This window comes from Peromyscus leucopus, chromosome 16_21 (assembly GCF_004664715.2).
Source record: "Peromyscus leucopus breed LL Stock chromosome 16_21, UCI_PerLeu_2.1, whole genome shotgun sequence".
Lineage (NCBI taxonomy): Eukaryota > Metazoa > Chordata > Mammalia > Rodentia > Cricetidae > Peromyscus > Peromyscus leucopus.
Genome location: NC_051084.1, coordinates 36846035 through 36867528, shown reverse-complemented (window position 1 = coordinate 36867528; position 21494 = coordinate 36846035). Strand labels below are relative to the sequence as shown.

The 21494-nt window shown below is 53.7% G+C and overlaps 1 protein-coding gene across 2 annotated transcripts in view; it reads left to right on the top strand.

Annotated features, from left to right (window-relative positions):
* Tspan15 (tetraspanin 15) overlaps nucleotides 1-21099 on the top strand; it is a 42942-nt gene extending 21843 nt beyond the window's left edge. For both annotated transcript variants that reach the window (XM_028886182.2, XM_028886183.2), the window contains exons 2-8: nucleotides 2957-3142; nucleotides 4324-4398; nucleotides 12294-12389; nucleotides 15516-15632; nucleotides 18687-18734; nucleotides 19730-19846; nucleotides 20337-21099. In XM_028886182.2, coding sequence (XP_028742015.1) covers nucleotides 2957-3142; nucleotides 4324-4398; nucleotides 12294-12389; nucleotides 15516-15632; nucleotides 18687-18734; nucleotides 19730-19846; nucleotides 20337-20486 — 789 coding nt within the window. In that variant the 3' untranslated portion in view covers nucleotides 20487-21099. The remainder of the gene's footprint in view (nucleotides 1-2956; nucleotides 3143-4323; nucleotides 4399-12293; nucleotides 12390-15515; nucleotides 15633-18686; nucleotides 18735-19729; nucleotides 19847-20336) is intronic.
* Nucleotides 21100-21494: the final 395 nt, after the last annotated feature.

Here is a 21494-nt window from a genome sequence, read left to right as displayed (position 1 = left end):
ATTTTAATCCCTTTGCCCACAGTTTCTCTGCTTTGGCTAACTTGCTCATACAGAGCTGCTGGCTGATTCTGTCCATGCCATTGGCCTCCTGGTCATGCGTACTGGAAAGACTTTCTTTTTAGAACAGGAGGTGGGTCTCAGCCGTCTTTGCAAACCAGGAAGACTCAGCTTAATATCTAAGAGGACGCTGGGTCCAAGAGACCCGGTTTCCTGGTAATTCTTTCAGCTGTTTCTGTGTCTAGTCAGTGTGGTTCCCGGTATCCCTGTCACTTCTCAGTGCTCAGGCGGAAGCGGGCACTTCCTTTTCCACAGATAGTCTTGGCACTATGGGAGGATACGATGGTCTGTGAGGAGCCTCTTATGGCCACTGAAAGGCTGGAAGTCAGTCGGGGCAGCCTCTGTGTCCTCTAGATGTGGCCCCGGGGTTGCCCAATCTCCAGCATAGCTCACCAACACAGTCAAAACTATTCCTCACTTCTCTTACTTTGGACGTGGCTTCTGTTACTTTTACACACTGCTTTCTGTGGACTGGAGCAATCTATAGATCTAAAGTCCTTTCTCTGCCCTCCAGAATGCACAGCCCTGATGTTGGAGCCCTTGCGTGGACAGACTTGGGGAGAGTGATGTCTAATCCAAACCTTGAGATCTGTGGAAATTGCAGGCCAGGCTTCTTCAGCAGACACAGGGTGTCAATGCTGGCCAGATTTCTTCAGGACTGCCAGGGTGATGGGGGTGCCCTGAACTGTCAAAAGACTACCTGTCCTGGGGATTATGTCTAGGGGGTCATGGGAATAAACAGCTAAAAAAGAAAAATAAAGGCCAATGAGATAGCTCACTGAGTGAAAACCCAAGTTACCTGAGTTCAATCTTCAGCTTCACATGGTGGAAGGAGAGAATTAATTCCCAAAAAGTTGTCTTCTGACTTTCACATGTTTCCCACCCCCAAATAAACAAATAAATGTAAAACAAATGAAAAAATAATGTATATTTCATACTAATAAGTGCATGCTGTAATGCCAATACTTGGGACACAGAGGCAGGAGGATTACAGTCTAAGGCCATCCTGGGCTACACAGCAAGTTCAAGACCAGCCTGGGCTACGTGAGACCCTATATCAACAAAACAAACAAGTTAAACACCCCCTTCCAGCATACTAATAAGCACAAAGAGGAAAAATAAATCAGGAAAAAAGATATAAGGAGTTTCATGGGGAGGGATCCCCGCTCCATCATTAAAGAATATTTTTTACTTTGTGTGTATGTGGTGTGTGTGTGTGTGTGTGTGTGTGTGTGTGTGTGTGTGTGTGAAAGAGAGAGAATATGAGAGTCTCTAATGTAGCCCAAGCAGGCCTGGAATTCCCAGTTCTCTCCCTTTAGAACCCTGAGAGGTGAAATTACAAGCATGTGGACCATAACAATCGGGGATTTCCAGTTTTTAATAATGTGGCCCCACAAGGCTTCATGGAGCTGGTGATAATGGAACACACAGAGGATTTGGGGGACCGTGCCATAGGATGTCAGGGAAAAGCATGTTCTGCCAAAGGGGAGCAGAAGGCCATGGGGTGAGCCTGTGTGTGATTGACAGCCCTGAGGAGCCTGGGTTCTCCTGGTGGGAAGTTACACCATGTGGCTAAGTATGTACCATGTCTCAGTGTTAAAATGCCAAGAAGGGAGATCGCACTTAGATGCCCTAGAAATCTCCGCTGTTCTGACATTCGGCCTTCTCAGTGGTCATTCAGAAGGGAAATTCCTTGTTTATGAGACTGAGCGAAGTGTCTGCTCCTTGAGCAGCTGGGAAGTGTCCCTGGAGTGGCCCGCCTGTTGAGTATGCATAACAGTGACCCTGTGCCCCCGCGTTTCTAGAATGCTCATCTTTATTATCTCACTAAAACCTTTCAGAAAGCTGTGAGGTGAGCAGGACAGGAGTGTGTTCATACCCATTATTCAGATGAGAATGTAGACTCCTGGCCAGTGTCCCAGAGCTGAGACAAATCCACGTTCTCTGACGCTGCAGGAAGTGGCATTTCCCTGGTCCACCAGCACTGTCCGCTACACTTGGTGTCAGTCTTCGGGGGCCATTATAATACACTACCACAGATTTTTTTTCCCTCATACCTTGGTAGGTTGAAGCCTTAGAAGATCAAGTTGTTGACAGAGTTCTTTTCTTCCAGGCCCTTTCCTTGGCTTGTGGATGGCTGGCTTCTTCCTTCTGTGCGTTTCTGGTGTCATCTTTCTTCTCCTTCCTCTTCAGACAGGGTCTTATGTATCCCAGGCTGGCCTCAAACTTGCATGTAGCCAGAGATGTCCTCAAACCCCAATTCTGCTTTCGCCTTTCAAGTGCTGAACCGCTACCTGGTTTATGTGGTGCTGGGAATTGAACCCAGGTCATCCACGTTCTAGGCAAGCACCCTACCAAGTGAGCTATCCTCCCAGCCTGTAATCTACTTATTCTTACAAGGACAGCGCTCATATTGGATTAGAGCCACCTTAATGATCTCATTTTAACTTAATTACTACTTTCAAAGTCCCAACTCTAAATATAGTCACATTCTGAGGCACCGGTTTGTGGGGAAACATAATTGAGCCTAGAGCATTGGGCTCTCGTGTGCAGTTCCTTGGGAGGCCCATGTCTTGTGTCTGGCACCACAGTTCCAGAGAGATCCTTTGAGTAAAGTCAGGAACCTGCCTGACATCTTCCTCCTCCCTGCCCCCCCCCCCTACTGGAGACAGGGTCTCATGAAGCCAAGCTGTCCTCAAACTTCCTGTGTGGGGACTAGGAACTTCTGAACTTCCTGACCCCGCTTTCTAAATGCTTGGATTGTAGGTGTGCACCTCTGCCTTCGGTTTATGCTCTGTAGTGGGTCAAACCTAGGGAGGCCCTCCTTCGTGGTAGGCATGCATGCTCCAACTGAAGTATTACATCTCCGCGGTCCCTCACCTTCCTCTTTTTTGTGCAGCTGATTGGGGGCCTGGTCCTGTCGGTGGGGATCTACGCAGAGGTCGAGAGGCAGAAATACAAAACCCTCGAGAGCGCCTTCCTGGCCCCGGCCATCATCCTCATCCTCCTGGGGGTGGTCATGTTCATTGTCTCCTTCATCGGGGTGCTAGCTTCTCTCCGGGACAACCTGTGCCTTCTCCAGTCGGTAAGTGCTTCCTCCCAGCCCTAGGATGGAGGGAGTGGTTCTTGGTGCCTCTAAGAAAGCAGAAGAGCCTGTGGCTCTGCCCCGGCCGGCTCTGTTCCTTCTGTTTTTCACACAATCCAGCTGCCCCAGAACATTTCCTGCATCAGCCACTGTAGCACAGTGGTCCGGGTCCGCCCCGGCTACCTCACATCAGCACGCATGTACATCTGACTTGGATACTGCTGTTCCCGAGATGCTGTGGTCTCTGTATTCCCAGCTGTTGAAATGACAGTCAGCTGAGAGCAAGCAGCGCCGGGGGATGGGATGATGAATCATCAGCTCAGGCAGCCAGGAAACCTATGGGGGCCAAAGATCCTCACGGTACTGGCACCTCCGGGCAAGGCTGGGCAGTCTGTTTTTCCACTTCCAGCAGGACCGCTCCTGCTTCCCATCTTCAGGCACAGAATCTTTATTGCTTTTGAGTCCAGGGCGTATTTCTTGGACACTCTGGCTAGAGTCCCAGTACACTGGAGTGCCTGGCTCAGATCACATGACCCTCGGGTGGAGCATTGTCGGCAACACCGCCCCTGTCTGTAGCTGAGGGGTGCCCCCCCCCAATGCTGGGGACACTGGGTGCGAAGGCCCATGTCCTCTGATGCATGTGTGTCTTCACCCCCACGGCCCCCAGCATCCCTCTGACGGGGTAGCTTTACAGTCACACACACCAGCAGGCTCTTGGGACTGCCCAAGAGCTGGAAGTTGCTAGCATCAGTTTGGTCAATATCTTTTCTCGGATAAGGGGATGGAGGGTGTGTCCTCCAAACTTCAGGCCCCGCTTCTGTACTTGGTTGAGTAGGAAGCCCCTTCTGAGCTGTTTGGGGGCGGTGGAGACTCAGGGGTTGGAAGTGCTACCCAGGCCTGCCCCCTCTGGCTGTGTTAGAGGGAGGATAACCACTCTAAGTGGGGGAGGAGCCTGAGGGACAAATATGAGGAATATCTATCTGCCTGGGGCAACTCAGCCACTCTCCGGATTCAAGCCTTCTTGAGCACAGTCCTCTATGGAGTTCTCTAGGAGGGGCGGCAAGGTCCAGTCAGAGAGGACTACCACCTTATTATGCTTGATCTTAGCATAGATCTTTTGAGCCCCCCCTTCCCCGCTGCCCGCCTGCAATTCCCCTGAATCTCTGAATCTTGTTTTCCAGTTTATGTATATCCTGGGGATCTGCCTCATAATGGAGCTTATCGGTGGCATAGTGGCATTGATCTTCCGGAACCAGGTAGGCCTGTGGGCTCTTCATCAGCCATGTGCGTATGGAGCACCTGCTGCGTATGTCTTGGGCTTTACCCAGGGTACTGCCGTGGGCAGGGCCGATAGATGGTTTCTTTGAAGTAACTAAGAAAATGAAGTTGGGTGACCTGGGATAGCCCAGACCATGCAAGCACTGTATCATGGGAAGGGACTGAGTGGGCAGAGGCAGGAGGAGCCGCTGGGCGGGCCGGCAGAACAGTGTGGGTTGGCGTCTGCTTGGCTGGTGGGGTAAAGTGTAGGGAGAAGGCTGGAAGGCTGGCATGGGGAGTAGTTAGGTCCTCAGAGGCTACGGCTTAGGTGTCCTGGGTGACTTTGAAAGGCAGTGAGCTGTTAGAGAGCTGTGTGCAGGGAAGGACATTACCTGACTCATGTTTCGCTCTAGCTGCCAAGTGGAGAATAGGCGGTTAGGAAGTAGGGTGACATGGGAGGCTGGGACAGTCATCCAGAGGGAAGTGGAGGCAAGTGTCCCCAGGCCTGACATAATGGGATTCGATGTGTGTTCTGGGCCATTGTACTGCTTACAGGACTGAGGGGAGGAACAGGTTGAGTGAGTGATGCCTGGCACCCAAGGCCCACCAACACTGGACACCTAGCAGTGTCCGCAGAAGGAGGACCTCACAGACTCACACAAGTCTCACGGCTCCAGGGCCCCAATGCCTTCACGGCAGTCCACACTCAGGTGCCTCATACGAGCTGTGGGGCCTCAGTCAGGTCACGTGGCTTCACTGACCCTGAGCACTCACTCCCGGAGTTTAGGGTGAATGTGATGAACAGGGCATGGCTCAGGCGGATACTAGACCCTCCTCGGCATCTCTTGTCCGAGATCCCGCTAGTGATGGTGTAGAGCCGTCTTCCGGCTCAGGGGATCCTCTTTTTCTTGGGATGCTGGGGTGGAACCCAGGGGCTGCCCACACTTGGCAAGCGATCTGCCACTGAGCTGCACACCAAGCTCTGTCTTGTCTCCTGCCAGCTTCCTCTGCTGCCTTCTTCTGCGTTATAGGTAGGGCTTGGTCCCTGGCCTTCCAGGCACTGTCAAGACTATGTCTCATCAGGAGGCAGAGGTGGGCAGATCTCTGTGAGTTCAAGGCCAGCCTGGTCTGTATGGTCTAGCCAGTTCCAGGACAGCCAGGACTATGTAGAGAGACTGTTTCAAAAACAAGACTGTGCCTCAAGGGCTGTTACTGAATCATGTAACTTGTCTGAAGTTGATCCCAAGTCACCAATGACTGTCCCAAACCCTCAAAGAGCATCATGTCTAATCCCTACTCCATTCCGGGATGGCATGGTGGTGTTCTGACCCAGGAGGGAACGTGAACAGTGAGACCCAATCCTAAACAAGTATAACCTACCTAGGACCTCGAGGTCTGCTTCCTAATGGGTGAGTTTGAAGACATTCAGGGGGAAAGGGCCAGTTTCCACTGAAGAGGTTCAGGGAGAGTCATCAGTGCCCAGAGGGATTAAGAAATCCTTCCTTCCAAGAACAGAAAGACCTGTGTGTGTGTGTGTGTGTGTGTGTGTGTGTGTGTGTGTGTGTGTGTTTTCTGAGACAGGGTCTCCATAGTCTGGTGGCCTCAAACTAGCTGGATAGCAAGGATGATCTTGAGCCTACTGCCTGCATCTCCCAAGTGCAGGGGGATTACAGATGTGTGCCGCCACACCCCAGGCCCCTTTAGGTGTTTTGTTTTCTTCTTTCCACTTTTCAGACCATCTATTCTGAGCTGGTACTGGTTCACTTGCCGGCAGTCTGGGGTAGAGAGAGGTATTCAGTCCAGTTGTATATGGGTATGCTCTTCTGTGGTCAGCAAGGCTCTCAGTGGGCCAGCGGACTTGCAGGGGTCTAGGTTAGCACTTTCCCGGCTGAGATCCAGGGCCGGCTCATGGTCAGTATCAGCCCTGGCTTTAATAAACCTGTCCCTTCCAAGGAGCAAGTTCTGCTTCCAGCGTGCCTGTCCAAGGCTGTCAGAGTTGCCATTTCCCAGTGCTGTGTAGGTCAGCCATGGCCATGACATCACTTCCTTCTTTTAAATGAGGGGGCTGAGCTGAGTGAAGGCCACTGCCTCCGGAGCCTCTTAGGACCTCCAGTCCTCACAGCTCAAGAAGCCAAGGCCAGGGTCAGGAACGACTTTCTAGTTATCCCCACACCCTATGGGTTCCATGGCCCATGAAATATGTGCTTCATAGTGTGTGAGGGAGTTCAAAGCTGTCCCCCAACTCCTTGGTAAATCTGAGGCTACCTCAGCTGCTTGAAACCCTGTCTCAAAACTAAACAAAACATGCCAAAGGCCGAGTGGGGTAGTGTAGACCTTTAGTCCCAGCACTCAGGAGGTAGAGGCAAGTGCATCTCTGTGAGTTCAAGGCCAGTCTGGTCTACATAATGAGTTCCAGAACAGCCAAAGCTACTTAGAGAGGCCCTGTCTCAAAAAACAGAACAAACAACAACAGACCATGCCAAAGCGATTCTGAAGGATGCAGAAGAGATGTTTGGGAGAAGGCAGCCCTGGCTCCCAGCTCCTCCCCCAGTGCTCCCCCTGTAGGGCCATCCCCATGTTCAGTTCTCTAAACTGTCCCTTTGGGTCGTCATGGAGACCACTGTGGAGGCATGGTTGAGGATTCTTCAGCATCCTCTGGTGGGTTTGCCACAGAACCCTCTGGAATGACCTTACCAGACAAGGAAGGCAGAGCTGATCTCTGTGGCCTCCAGAGTGGGGAAGATGACCACTTCTGAAAGCCTCCTTGGGGAACAGAGCTTCTAGGGTTTTTAGTTGTTATTTTTTTTTCTGCCTGCCTTGGGGACTGGGTCATGAGCAAGGAACCAAGAACAACAAAAAAGTAAACATATAAAATAGTGACATACGCCTGTAATCCCATGACTGGGGAGACTGAAGCAGGTGGATTGCTGAGGCTTTGAGGCCAACCTGAGCTACATAGTGCATTCCAGGTTAGCCAGGAGTATATAGCAAGACCCTGTCTCGAAAAGAAAATCACAATCTAGTCATCATAACACTTAAAGTTGTTAGAACACAGCAGGCATGGTGACTCACACCTATGATCTCTGAACTTCTGGAGGCTGAGGCTGGAGGATTGCAACTTTGAGGTTTATGTAGGTTACACAGCAATTCCTTATTTCAAAAATTAAAAACAGAAACAAAAACAAAAAAGATCTGGAGAAACAAACCAGAGTGGATTGGGTTGGTTTATTCTCGATCTATTTTTTTTCCTCTAGCTCCTGAGTTTTTCTTTTTTTGTTTTTTTGTGGTGGTGGCGGGGAATGCTACATTAAGCAACAAAAACAGCATCAACAACCAGCAATGCCCCCTTTGGCTCCACTGCCTACGATTTCATAAGACAGGAGCCAGGCCAGTGCTGAGCATGGGGGAAGGGGAGGCTGCTGGGTGGGGGAGGGGTCAGTGCCAAGGAGGGAATAGGGAAGAGGAGGAGGAGGAGGGGAAGGAGGAGGAGGAGGAGGAGGAGGGAGTGCCCAAGTCAACGGCTTCCTCTGGAGAAGGCAGATTTCTTTAGCCACTGGAGAACAAGTTCAGTGTCCAGCACTGTAGGCTGCCTGTTAATTCAGAGAGTCTGCTTTGTGTGACAACTGAGAACTAATCACCAGGCCAGGCTCTCGGGGAGCAGCCAAGGCCAGTTAGTGATAGGTAGATGCTTGGATGTGAGAAGAAACTGTCCCTGAGCCAGGTGAGATATCTGCACACAGGGGGACCCAGAGATCAGAGTGCCGTGGCTCCTGGTCTGTGCACATGTGTGGCGTGTGCCGAGGAGTCAGGTGAGGCCTGCAGAAAAACGTTCGGTGCTTTGACCCTGGGCATAGGAAGGGGACTTGGTGACCCCACAACCCGAGCTGTATGCTCCATACTTACTGTTGTCCTAGCTTGCTCTAGGTTTCACGGAGAGGGCATCAGGGGGGTCAGAGGTAGCAAAACTGAGCAGAAACACTGGAGGGTCTTGAGCTGTAGCTGGTTGGTCTGTACTTCTCTCCCAGGCTCCCTGCCCCCTCTCCCAGCAGAACAAGGTGACTTCAGGTGGCTTTCTGTCTTGATCAGAGAGGATGCTTTGGTCATTCCTGATGCCAGGCCAGAGATTGGCAGGCAGCACCACCCTGGTTATCTTATCCTGGCATAGCATACTAGCTGGCACTTAGGATATCTTGAAGTCGGGGCAGGACAAAGCTGGTGCATCCACAGTCCCCTTGGCCAAGCACCTGGATGCATAGACAACTGCCTGAGGTCTCAGGAGCTGTCCAGAAAGTGACAGAAGCTTTGAGTAGCCTACAGAGGGGCCAGAGCAATTTTATCCCTAGAACGGCTGGATCGTCCCCGAGCAGCCAGTCTGTGGGATGCTCTTGGGATCCTTCACACTTGTCCCCGGCACAGGGAGCTGCGTCACATGCCTCCATCCGTTTAAACCAGTCCAAGACTTCTCTGGGGTGAGGCAGAGGCATCCAAGGCTAGAGATCTAGATCTAAAGGAAAATTCTGGAAAGGTTAGGTCTGCATGACTTTATCTGGTGGCTTAACACACTTTGAGAGTCATGTGGCCGCTGATGATTGCTTGCTCTGGGTCATGTGTCCGTGGTACGTGCCAGCCCTGGTGAAAGGCAGCCTGCTGGCTGAAGTTGCTCCTGTTGGTGTGACCTGGCTGAGAGCTGGCTGTGGTGACAGTGGTGTGGCTGGCCTCTGGGAGCAGCTACAGAAGCTAGAGTTCCCTCTTCGGTGCCCTGTCCCCCCTGATTGAGTCCGACTCTCTTGAACCATGCATGATGAGAGCCGGGAACACTCACAAGCGCTTTATGACTTAGAAACCGCACCACCTGAGTGCATCATGGGAATTTATGACTTTCCCCCACCCCTTTTCAATGGCCATAGCCTAGGGGCCACCTCCGTATCCTGTTCATGTTCCCAGGAAACATATCACACACACACACACACACACACACACACACACACACACACACACACACACACAATTCCAGGAGCAGTGAAGGTTTGCAGCAGCCAGAACAACTCAAGAACCATCTCACTGAGCTGGCCGGGCCGGGGACTATCTGCTCCCCCTGTCTGGTCAGGGAGGTTCCCTGCAGGACCTTCCCCCCCTAACGGGGTAGTGCAGCTTCCTGGATGGAAAGATGGTCCTCATATGGGTATATGGGGTTTCCTGGTCTGTTGGTCTGTCTTGATGGGGCTAGCACATACCTCAGATACTAACAGGACTTAGCAGGGGAGGGAGAATGCGATAGATAGATAGATAGATAGATAGATAGATAGATAGATAGATAGAAAGAAGACCCCACAGGCTACCAGCCTACCCTGGCCACTGTGCCTCCTGCCCTCATCTACCCCATGGCCTGCCCTGAGGGAAGGGACTCCATGGAGATCTGTCTAGAATGGCTGAGGTAGGAAGGGAGGCCATGGTGAGTCAGCTCTGTGTCTGTCCCCAGTGCCTGGAGAGTGGAAAGAAGCTGTCCACATCACATTTCCATCCTCATGACCTAGACAAGTCCCTAACCCTGGTGTCACCCACATGCTTAGCTCCGCCACTGAAGCCCTGCAGTACATCATTCAGGGCTGTGAGCTCATTCCCTTGCCCCCTCAGGGTGGCAGACAGACCTCGCCCTGGTGTCCTGTTTCTTATTCATCCCCACCCCACCCCAGCCAGCTGGCCTGTCACCGCATCCCCCAGAGGAACAGGCAGGCAAGGTTAGATGGGAGGTCAGGCTAAGATTTGGTTGCTTCTTGTTGTGCCTACGCAGTGTGGCTGACAGGCAGAGGGTCCACTCAGCCCCTACCCAGGGGTCCAGTGCCAGACCCAGGGAGGGCTGTGTGCTGGTGACCTCAGAGCCCCACGGAGAAGCCCGCGGCTCCCCTTTCCTCTTAGGGTCCACGCTGCTGCTGGTCATCATCAGAGGCGTGGGGGAGGGGAGGTCCTCCAGGCTCTCAAGTCAGGCTCTGTCCTCCCCTCACTTTAAGGAGTGTGCATCTCAGGAAGAGGCAGCCACACCCGAGCCTAGGCTTCTTAGCTTGGGACATAGAGTGTGTCGGGCTGGTGGTCTGGCGTCTTGGTCAGCTGGGGGACCTTGGATAAGGCATATTGACCTCAGAACTGCAAGCGTCTCTTGGAAGCTCCAGGAGGCTCATACTAGGGGCTAGTGCTCTGGCAGGAGGTCCTTTGGGCAAGCAGTGGGCCTTAGCACCCCTGGGGACTGAGCTTCCTCTGTGACAGTATTGAAGTAGCACCCTGAGGGATCTGTTCCCCACATGCAGAGACGTCTGAGTTACTGGGACCTACTGTATGCCCAGCATTTCATGAGCACTTTCAGGGGGTTCAAACCCCTGACACCCTCAGAAGGCTGACTGTACTTGCCTCCCTATTTTGTGGATGAGAAAGGAGGCTTGGAGATTCAAAGAAGCGCCTGGGGCCTGAGGCAGCAGGGTCTGTGGCCCTAACCATGAGACTTGAGGGTCCCTCTTAGCTTCATCTCTAATCTGGAAGGTCCCCAGAGGGAAACTAAACCCTAACAGGGCCTAGAAGCTGGCCCTTGCCATTCCAGTATACCTCATGGTGCCTCCCCCAGGAATTGTCTGGCCGGCTCTGTCCTGTACCAGAGCCAAGAATGCCCTTTTGTGCCCAGTCTCTGTTGGTGCTCCGCCTCTGCTCTGAAAGCTTTGATTGTCACAGCAAGCCTGTGGCCGGGCTGTCCACTCTCCCACCCCAGCCCTGCCCGCTGTGGAGTCTTTGTATTCCAGGGACCTCAGCACAACAAACCGGCTGTTGATCCCGGGAGTCCAGCGTGACTGGGAGAGGGTGACATTCCAGCGCTCTTCCCGGTGGAGGTTGACCGTGCCCAAACTGGGAGGAGACTGTGTGGCCTGAGGGTCAGTGTACCAAGTGATGAAGAGAGGCCCATGGAGGGGGTCAGGGGACCTGATTCCAGTCCCGACCAGCCTGCTCTGTGACCCGGGGCGAAGTCTGTCCTCTCTCTCCCCTTTCTCCCAGCCCCATAGTCCTCTTCCCCTGGGGTCTCAGTTTCCTTCTTGGTAAAGCAAGAGGTCGGGTGATGAGAGTGAGGAGGACCGAAGGAAGATTCCGGCTCAGGCCTGTTGCTAGGCAGGGCAGAGAATGCATGCCGGGAATCAGGAGGGTTGAGGCCCAGCATGCTGCTTCAGAGCTGGAGCATGGCAGTGTAGCAAGAATTTTAAAAGGTCTTATTAATAAAAACAAACACAGAGCCAGGTATTGGGGTGAATGCTGGAAGATCAGAGAAGCAGAACAAGCCACAGCCACCTCACCTCCCCAATTCCTCAGCTGATCCTGGCCTCTCTGAGTCCTTATCCAAATGGATCTCAGCTGAACTGCTTCTCGAAAGCCTGAAAGCTTAACCAGCTCTAGTTCCTGGTCCTCAGGCCTTATATACCTTTCTGCTTTCTGCCATCACTTCCTGGGATTAAAGGCGTGAGTCACCATTCCTGGCTGTTACCAGTGTGGCCTTGAACTCACAGAGATCCAGATGGATCTCTGCCTCCCAAGTGATAGGATTAAAGGCGTGTGTGCCACCATTTTCTGGCCTCTGTATCTAGTGGCTGTTCTGTTCTCTGACCCCAGATAAGTTTATTAGGGTGCACAATATTTTGGGGAACACAATATCACCACATGGCGGGCTGGCCTCTTAGTACCTGGGCCTTGAAAGCCTGGGGAATATCTGCGGGCTGGACAGTCTCAGGTGTTCAGGGTAGGGAGTGGAGGGGACCTTCTACTCAAGTAGGTGGGAACTGTTGGGCACACCTCTGTGCTAACCTGGACTTGTAGAATGATCTGGACCTAGCCTCTGATGTGTGCTCCTTTTCCTCCTGTATAGACCATTGACTTTCTGAATGACAACATTCGGAGAGGAATTGAGAACTACTACGATGACCTGGACTTCAAGAACATCATGGACTTTGTTCAGAAGAAGGTGACATGGGGGAGCGTGGGGTCAGAGGGGTACCTCCAGGACCTTTGCCCCAGATCTGAGCCTCTGTTCCAGAGAGTGGGGTGAAGGGCCAGGTGACCTGTCCATTGCCAATGCAGGTAACTGGTCTAGGGATGGCCCTTCAAACATGGGGAAACAACTCACAAGGCCAGATGTCACTCTGGCCACTTTGCAGGGCCCCAGGACGCCGCCCCCCCGCCCCAGGTGACAGGGATCTCCTTCTCTCAGGACTGGCTGACCTTCCCCCAGTGTCCAGCCTACCAGACCCAGTCCCTTCAGCAAAGGTGGGGAGAAAACTCTCTCCTAACCCCAGCTTCCTCCGATGGACGCAGGACAAGACCTCTCCCTTCACTCTGACGCATAATTGAATGTGATGATGATTGTGCGTCCTCTTGGGACACACTGTCCCTCTCCCCGAGGCCCAGCCCAGTATGTGGGTGCAACAGTCACAGCTTTTCCTGGGGCTTGCCTGCCTCCCTCTTTGTCCTGGAGGAGCAGGTTTCTTGTCTGCACCATGGGGCCAATTCTGGTCTCGCCCCTGGCTGTGGCTGAGACTCCCTCGGCTTCTTTCTGACATGTTTAGAGCAGAGCATGCTTAGAGCCAGTGTAGTGGGGTCACCCTCATTCATTGCAGCAGCCCTGGCTGCTGGCTCTGCCCTGCTTGGTTTTTCAACATGGCGCAGGTACCAACGAGTCACACTCACCTGCCTGATTCTGGGAAGCAGTATTAATTAGCATGCCTGTGTTTTTAAGCCTGTGGCTGTGTTTCCAAGCCCGCAGGCAGTGGCTAGGAGAAACCTCTTTGTATCGAGGCCCATGAGAGACTGTGGGAGTCTGAGCTGTTGCTGCTGAAGCCCACTGAGGCCAGGGGACATGTCTCTGTACTGGGTCTGTAATGAGACCTGAACTAGAAAGCTGCTTTTGGCTCTGTTTTAGAACTTTTTTTTTTTTTTTTTTTTTTTTTTAAGCTCTCAGGTTTTATGTGGAAATTCTTGCCCCATGTTGGGCGCCAATTTCAGATGGAAGTTTTCCTGTGTCATGCAGCTGCTTGGTCCCAAATAAACACACAGAGGTTTATATTAATTACAAACCATTTGGTCTATGGCTCAGGCTTATTATTAACTAGCTCTTTCATCTTAAATTAACCCATTTCTATTATTCTATGTATCGCCACGTGTCTTGTTGCTTTCCCTGTTACATCTTGTTCCCCTAGCGGCCTAAGTGTTTATCTCAACTCCACCTTTCTTCTTCCTATATCTCTCTTGGATTTCCCAACTGCCTATAACCTGTCTTCCCATAGGCTAAAGCAACTTCTTTACTAACCAATGGTAGCAACACAGCCCCCCCCCCCCCACTTGGCAGTAGAGTGTTCCTGGTCCCCTGTGTGCGTCTTCAGCGGAGGCTCAGCCTCACCACACCCCAGGCTTTTGGCTCTGTGCTCCTCTGTAGGAGAAACAGGTGCAGCTTCTGGCAGAGTGCTTCCTGCCAGCCCAGACTGGGAGAGCCGAGTCATTCTCCTGGTAGATGCTTTTGTTGGAACCAGCCCTTAGCTGGCTCGGAGATTTAATTTCTCCTTAGGTGGGGGTAGGAGGTGACTAATGCTCACTGGGCCTGGTGCAGAATGCTTCCTGCGGAGACTCTCTTACAGTCCGGTTCAGCCACACAGAGCTGGCATTGCTCTTTCTAGCAGACAAGCCTCTGAGGCCCAGAGAGGCTGAGCACCTTGCCTATGGTCACACCCCTGGAGTGGTGATGTGAGGATTTGAATGTGTATCTGTCCAGCAGCAGAATAAATGTCCCCTGTACAACACTGCACATGGGCATTTGTGGATCCCAAGGAAGTCTCAGTGGCTGACAGGGCACTGTGGAGACTTCAGAAGGGGCCCAGTGGTGTCTACCTGTGCTCCTACCACACAGTCCTTCAGCTCCCCACTCCTGGAACACAGCCCCAGACCCCCACACAATCCTTCAGCTCCCCACTCCTGGAGTACAGCCCCAGACCCCCACATGGTCCTTCAGCTCCCCACTCCTGGAACACAGCCCCAGACCCCTGTTTGCTCTGCCTGATGGGTCTCTTCACATTTGGCTTCTGTCCCCTGAACCTCATTCCCTCTGCTCACTGGCTTTCCCACCTGCTGCTGAGTACAGCCTCACCTCTGCACAGGGCCTTTGCACATACATGTTCACTTTTTTTTTCCTTGCTCATATTTCAGATGGAATGCCCTCTCCTTTGAACAGCCTTTCCTGTCCTCCCAACATAAAGCCACCCACCCTTCCCCCCACTTCCCTGTGCCCAGGTGTACAGCACCCCTTCCTGGTCACCCCCTCCCCTAGGTGGTTTTGGTATAGTTCTTTTTGTTTGTTTGTTTTTGAGAGTCTTATACTGTAGCCGAGGCTGTCCTAGAACTCACTATGTAGCCCAGGTTGGCTTCAAACTCGTACCATCCTTTCTGCTGGGATTCCAGGCATGCCCGCATGCTTGGCTGTGGCTCTCATCATTTGGCCCGTCGTCGGCCCGTCTGTGCAGAGCCCAGGAGGAAGCCATCCAGCTAGTCCTCTGCACAACTGTTCTCTGCCGCCACCCCCGCCCCCAAGTTGGCCCTGGCCACAGAAGGGACAGGTGGGAGGGGGAGGCTAAGGGGAGAGCCTAGGGTAGTTTATTCAGGTTTCCAAGGTCAGGATGGAGCAGAGCTTCCCTGGACTGGCCTCTGAGGCTGTCTTCTCCAGCTAGACCCCCCTACCCCAGGGGCTTGATGATGAAGGAGAAGATACAGACCAGTTGCCAGGGACAGACTTCCTTTCCAGTGTCTAGTCACTATCTCGTGCCCAGTTGAAGGAATCCAGCCTTACCTTGCATGTCTCTTCTGGGTGGAGGGCTCACCCCCTTTTGGATAGTCATGCCACTTCTTGACAGCTCTGTCTGACAGAGTATGACTTCGTGAGGTCCTGGCGCTCTCTCCCCCACCCTGGCACTCCCATCCCCCCCACCCTGGTACTTCCCCCCCCACACCCACACACACCTCATCAGCATCCTCTTAGCCAGTGCTCCTGCGTCTGACCCCGGCCTTGGCAATGACTGCGGATCTTTCTTTGTGTTTTCCTCCCCAGTTCAAATGCTGTGGCGGAGAGGATTACAGGGACTGGAGCAAAAACCAGTACCACGACTGCAGCGCCCCCGGGCCCCTGGCTTGCGGGGTGCCCTACACCTGCTGCATCCGGAACACGGTAACCGCGGTGGCGTGGGGCTGGGCGCGGGATCGCCCGGCTGGCCACACGGCCCCCATTCTGCCCACGTGGAGCGGGCCGTGGGAGTGGGCAGGAGGTGGTGGTCGGCTCTGGCAAAGGGGAGCTAGGTGGGCAGCCTCCTCTGTGAGTGAACATCTCTTGAGCGCGTGCATGTGTGGGCGTGGCCCACGTCTTCGTATTCCCTCAGCCCTTACAACAGCCTTGGGGAGGCCGGGGGTGCCGTTACTCTACCCCCTTTAGAAGGCTTGCCCAAGGTTGGCAGGGCTGGGATGGGATGCAGCTGTGTCCGGCTCACAGAGGGCCAGGCGCTCAGCAGGGGCAGCCAGCTCCACCCTGCAGGCAGAGTGCAGTGCAGGCGTGGTGAGCACCGCCGGGCTGGGGCCAGAAGGGACGGTGATGTGAATGCCAGCCTCCACCTTTCCCCAGCGGGAGCCTCTCAGCTGTCACTTCCCCCGTCATCTGGGATGCCGAGCTGTGCCGTCACCGCTCACACACGTCCTGATGTGTGTGACAAGTATGTCAGGAACTGCCCGGTTTCTAGACTAGAGCAGAAAAGAAAAGCCTGACAGTGAACTCCCCCACCCCACCCCCATACTCCCCAAGCAAAGTCTCTGGTTGATGGTTTCAACAGCTGTGCCTATCACCCCAGCCTGTAACCATGGCAATGGAGTGGCTGTGGGCGGGGCCTCACCCCAAGTCTGGAACAGCGCCAAATGAACTTACCCAGTGGGAGGCGGGGCTGAGGGACTTGGAACCCCCCCCCCTGCTGTTTTAGTGGGGGCGGGGACCTCTGGGCCAGGTGAGTGCCGTGAAAGGTTCCCAGGGTTTGCAGAGAAATGCAGAGGGTGAGCCTGAACTTCATTGCCCCTGGGTGCACTTTGGGTGTCCAAGATGAGTTGTGGAAGCCCAATGTGTCTTCCTTCATTTGTTCATTCATTCATTCATTCATTCACTCACTCACTCACTCACTCATTCATTCATTCATTCATCCATTCATCCATTCAGCAATCATTAATTGAAGACCTATTGTGCGGCAGACATATTACTAGGCTCTGGAGAGATTGCAGGCCCACATATAGAAGTCTCTGCCCAAATGGAAATGGTATAGTGAGAGAAACTGATCGGATTATGAGGAAAACCCGGTATGGATTAGATACAGAGATGGATTAGGAGGAAAACCCTGAAGGAGTAAGTTACACAGGTGTTTGGGGGAGAGGGGGGTTCCTGGCAGAGGGAGTGTCAGATGCAAAGGTCCTGGGGTGGGGATCGCCCTGGTGTGTTTGAGAAACAGCAGGAAGGCCTCTGTGGCTGGAGCAGGCTGAGATCAGCAGGGGTAGGAGAGATCAAGGCGGTACCCTGAAGACCACCACGGGGGCTGGTGTCCTCCTGAGTGACAGAAGTCAGCCCTGAGGTGCTAGCAGCAGGTCTAGCAGGAGGTTCTGAGGGATCCACCAGTGCTGGAGGGCAGGCTGAGGTGCACACAGAAGTGCATGTGGGTGGGAGGGTGGGTGGGCATTGGCGGAGGTTGGGTGGCAGCCTCAGCTAAATCTATACATATGATCCTTCCAAGCTGACTGGCGCTGAGGCAGGGGAGTCAGGCCCTCACACTACCATGTCCACTAGGCGTCATGGAGTCCCGCCTCCAGCTGCCCACTGAGGTCTCTCTTGATTCCTCCTACTCAGCTACGTCATTTTCTAGTTCATCGCCTTCTCTCTAGGCTACCTACCTACCAGTGCTGAGGCGGGGGCTTCGTTTTTGTCCTCTGTGCCTCCGGTCCCTAAAACGGTGACTGGTATCCAACAAATGCTGATTAACATTTGTTCAATGAGTGAACGGCTGGCCCTTCCCGTAGGGGTCAGTGCCATGTGAGCTCTGGGCACTGCTGGGTGTGAGGGCATCCAAGGGGAGCGTCTTAACTGAGAAAGGTTATTTTTATGCACGCACCAAACCCTGCCACTTAGAATGAGCTGGTGACATCCGGGGCTGGGGTCTCAAGCAGTGTCACCCTGGCCAGAGCCTTTCATACACTTGTCCCTGTGACACACTTTACCTCCTGTGTATCTCATATGTGACACCCAGCACATGGGGTGGGTTCACAGGTCACAGTCCCTGACTTTCCAGAATCGGCTGGGAGAACTGCTCATCCACTCCCCCACCCTACCCCCGTGTCTGTCAAAAGCTGCCTCCTCTTCAACCTCTTGGGGTTGGATCTCAGAAGCGAGGCCCGAGGCCAGGCTGGCTACTCTGCTGCTCACCTGCTTTGTCCCTGGTGCCAGGGGCTCTCTGGCCGCCAGTGGTTCTCTGGCCGAGCAGAGGCCTCACTTACCTATGCAGGGACCCAAGCTGGATTCAGGCTGGACCTGGGACTCTGCCTCTCCCCTTATGGCTGAAGATAGGACCAAACAGGGCACAGGCAATGATGGGAAGTGTAGGGGGCCTACTTGGGAAGGGATTTGATGGGGGCTAGAGTCTGGCCACAGGGTTCCCATGTGTAAATCAGTCAGTAGGGAGCCCTGGAGAGCGGCCCTTTTTTTTTTCAGAGAAGAACTTCTGTGGCTCCTTGGTGGTGAATGAAGCCCCAGTTTGAAAGGTCAGGGAAGCGTGGCCAGTGGCCCAGCCTTGCCCTCAGGTAAACCACCGCTGGCAGAGGCCCAGTTGTGGTTTGAGAAGTTCCTTTCTGAGAGCCAGTAAAACGAGAGCCGCTTGGCTTGAGACTGAGACGTACAGATGGGTCAGCAAGGGGGGTGCCTCAGGGTGCTTCCAGCTGAGAACTTAAACTGCTGCTGGTGGAGGGGTGATCTCTCACGGGCACCCCCAGGAAGGGGGGGGTGCTGCTCTGGGTTCTCCACTGGGCATTTCTTGGGAGAGGTAGCTATGAAGCAGGCTGGAGCCTGCTGCTGGAGGTGGGAAATCTCAGCTCCAGCCATCCCAGACTGTACGCCCACCCCTTGGCTCTCTCGTCTGCAAAGGGCGTGTCCTTCAGATTGTAGCCTGTGATATGTTTCATGGCTTGTGATATGTTTCTGTTTCAGACAGATGTGGTCAACACCATGTGCGGCTACAAAACCATTGACAAGGAGGTAAGGGCTCGGAAACCCTTTGTCCCCAGAAATGGCGCCCCTCTTGTCCCACTCCCCAGATGATGGAGGGTTTCTAGCGGGGGGGGGGGGGGCTTCTGGCTGCTCCTATTTCCCAGCCCTCCCTGACCTTCAGTCACAGAAGGGCTCAGGGAGCTGGGGGAGGCCACCTGCCCAGGTTTGCCGAATCCGTACTCCAGGCGGGCTTGTCTGTGTGAGGCATCGTTCCCTCCCAGGGCCCCTCACATGCTGCCTGCCCAGCCCTATACTTTGTTGACAGCTCACACTGCCTGGCACCCAGGAGTCCCTGGGGGAAGAGCAAGTCCTTCCTGGATATCCCCCTGCATCAGCTTTCTGGATAGATCCTCAGGAAGCTGGGGCGGTGCTGGGGTGGTGGGTCTCCCTATGGAGCCCCAGCTGATGTGGAACTTCGTATCTAGAGATTAGGTTGGCCTTAAACTCACAGAGATTCTCCTGCTTCTGCCTCCTGAGTGAGTGCTAGGATTAATGGTGTGTACCACCATGCCCAGTTTTTTTTTTTCTTTCTTTTTTCAATAACCCACTGGGTCTAATTAGTTCTGCCCATATATACATGAGGGTGGGGAAATCCTCTGGAACATGGGCAGCCTGCCAGCAGCCACACCCCCCAAATGACGTTTTTTAATAATTTGAGGCATGAAGCAAAGTTTCATGGATGTTTCACTTGTGGAAAAATCTAACAGTAATTCTGGAAGCTTCACTGCTCATTAAAACAGTGTAGTTAGTTGTGGGACTTTGTTGATACTTTCCCACATACGCCTGGAGTTGGCTTTTGGCTCTGGTAATAGCGTGCACTGCTGGGTGGCACCTGAGAGGCGCATGGGCATACTCTGGCATCCCCCCAGTGCCCAGCTGTTCTGACCACCAAAGTGCTACCACACTGCCCCCAGTGCTGTCCCAGGGGCAGTACTGGAAAACCCAGCTCCACCCTCCCATGCTGACACCCTCCTCCCGAACAGCGCCTGAGTGCACAGAACGTCATTTATGTGCGGGGCTGCACCAATGCCGTGCTGATATGGTTCATGGACAACTACACCATCATGGCGGGTCTCTTACTGGGCATCCTGCTTCCTCAGGTGGGTAGTCTGTGGCTGCAGGTAAAGCCAGGCTGGGTGATGAAGGTGGACGGTTAGAGCCCCCGAGAGGGAGGCCTGGGGGGGGGGGCTGGAAGGAGAGGCAAATGGAGTGGCCTCAGTTGCTCTCTCTGCACTGGCTCTGGCTTCAGTCCATCGGTGAGATTCGATTGGTCACTTAACAGAAGTGGAAACAGAAACTTCAGAATGTGAAGTGACTTTCCCATGGTCCCCTGGATAAAGTGTGGCAGAGTCGGGGTGGAGGCAGATGGCCCAGCACAGAGGGAGGCACAGGAAAGTCTCCATGTCCCTGGGAGGGCTAGAGGAGGTCCAACCTGGGGCTGCCAGGGCAGTGCATGCTGGGATGCGTCACCCCCCCCCCCCCCCCCCCCCCCCCCCCCCCCCCCCCCGCCACCCAGCGTCATCGAGGGAACTGTCAGGAAGGGATGCCCCTCTGTCTGCAGACTCTCACCTGCCTTCTCTCTGTCCTCAGTTCCTTGGTGTGTTGCTGACACTACTGTACATCACCCGAGTGGAGGACATTATCTTGGAGCACTCTGTCACCGATGGATTGCTGGGACCCGGGGCCAAGTCCAGCGTGGACGCATCGGGCACCGGGTGCTGTCTGTGTTATCCCAGTTAGGACCTGGCCTGGCGCAGCGGCCTCAGCAGGACTGTACTGCCCAGCACATCCCAGTCTTCACAAGCCAGTCAGGACCAGCTCCAGCTCTTCTGCCCACTCGCGGGACAGGCCAAAGCCCAGGGTGGATGTGCCTGTGTACAGTGTCCGATGGCCACTCCTCCCAGAGGAAGGCTGAGCCCTGTGGAACCCTGGGAAACAGGGATGGCCCAGCTCCAGTTCTGGGCCCCAGAGAAGGAAGCTCAGGGCTCAGTTTATTCCTGGCGGTGCCTTGGCCAGTGGTCATTATGCTCCTTCAAGAGCAGGTTTGCAGTGATGTTTGAGGAGAGAGACTGTGTTTGTTCCACGGGGTAGGAAGTACTGGGTTCAGCCCCTGGTACCACTGCTCCAGGTGTGAGATTGGACCATGTCTCAAATTTCCAGGTGCCTTGAGCCCTCTGTAAGGCTCCTGCTTTGCCCACCCATTTTGTACGTGGTTTTTATAACATGTTTTATACACAATTAACAATAGTTTCTGGCTACTCAAAACTAGCCACCACCTCCGTACTCCTCCAATCCACTCATCCCTCCGAGTCAGTTTATTAATCAAACAATAAAGAAGTGATTTTTTGGGGGGGTTGTCTTTCATTTGTGTTATTTGAAAGTCTCTTGGTACAGGGGTTGAGGGAGAGCTGCCCTGGAGAGAAGATTGGTATAGCTTGGGACACTGAGGCCAGGGAGGCAGAGTGGACGGCACTGGTATTTCACACTAGGGGAAACTGAGGCTGAACGGTAAGGCACAAAGCTCCATAGGTGGAGAAATGGTCACATGGAGAAGTAACTGAGCCCAGGGCTCGAAAGGAGAGCAGTGTAGGAATCTGCAGGTTGTAGCCAGGGACCCATGCCAAGCAAAGCTTGGTGCTGGTCGCCCCCTGCTGGAAAAGGCAGGCATTGCAGAAACAGTCGATCCAAGTGTGTGTGACACACACACACCCCAACCCCCACCTAGGTTCTAGATTTTCTGTGAGGTGC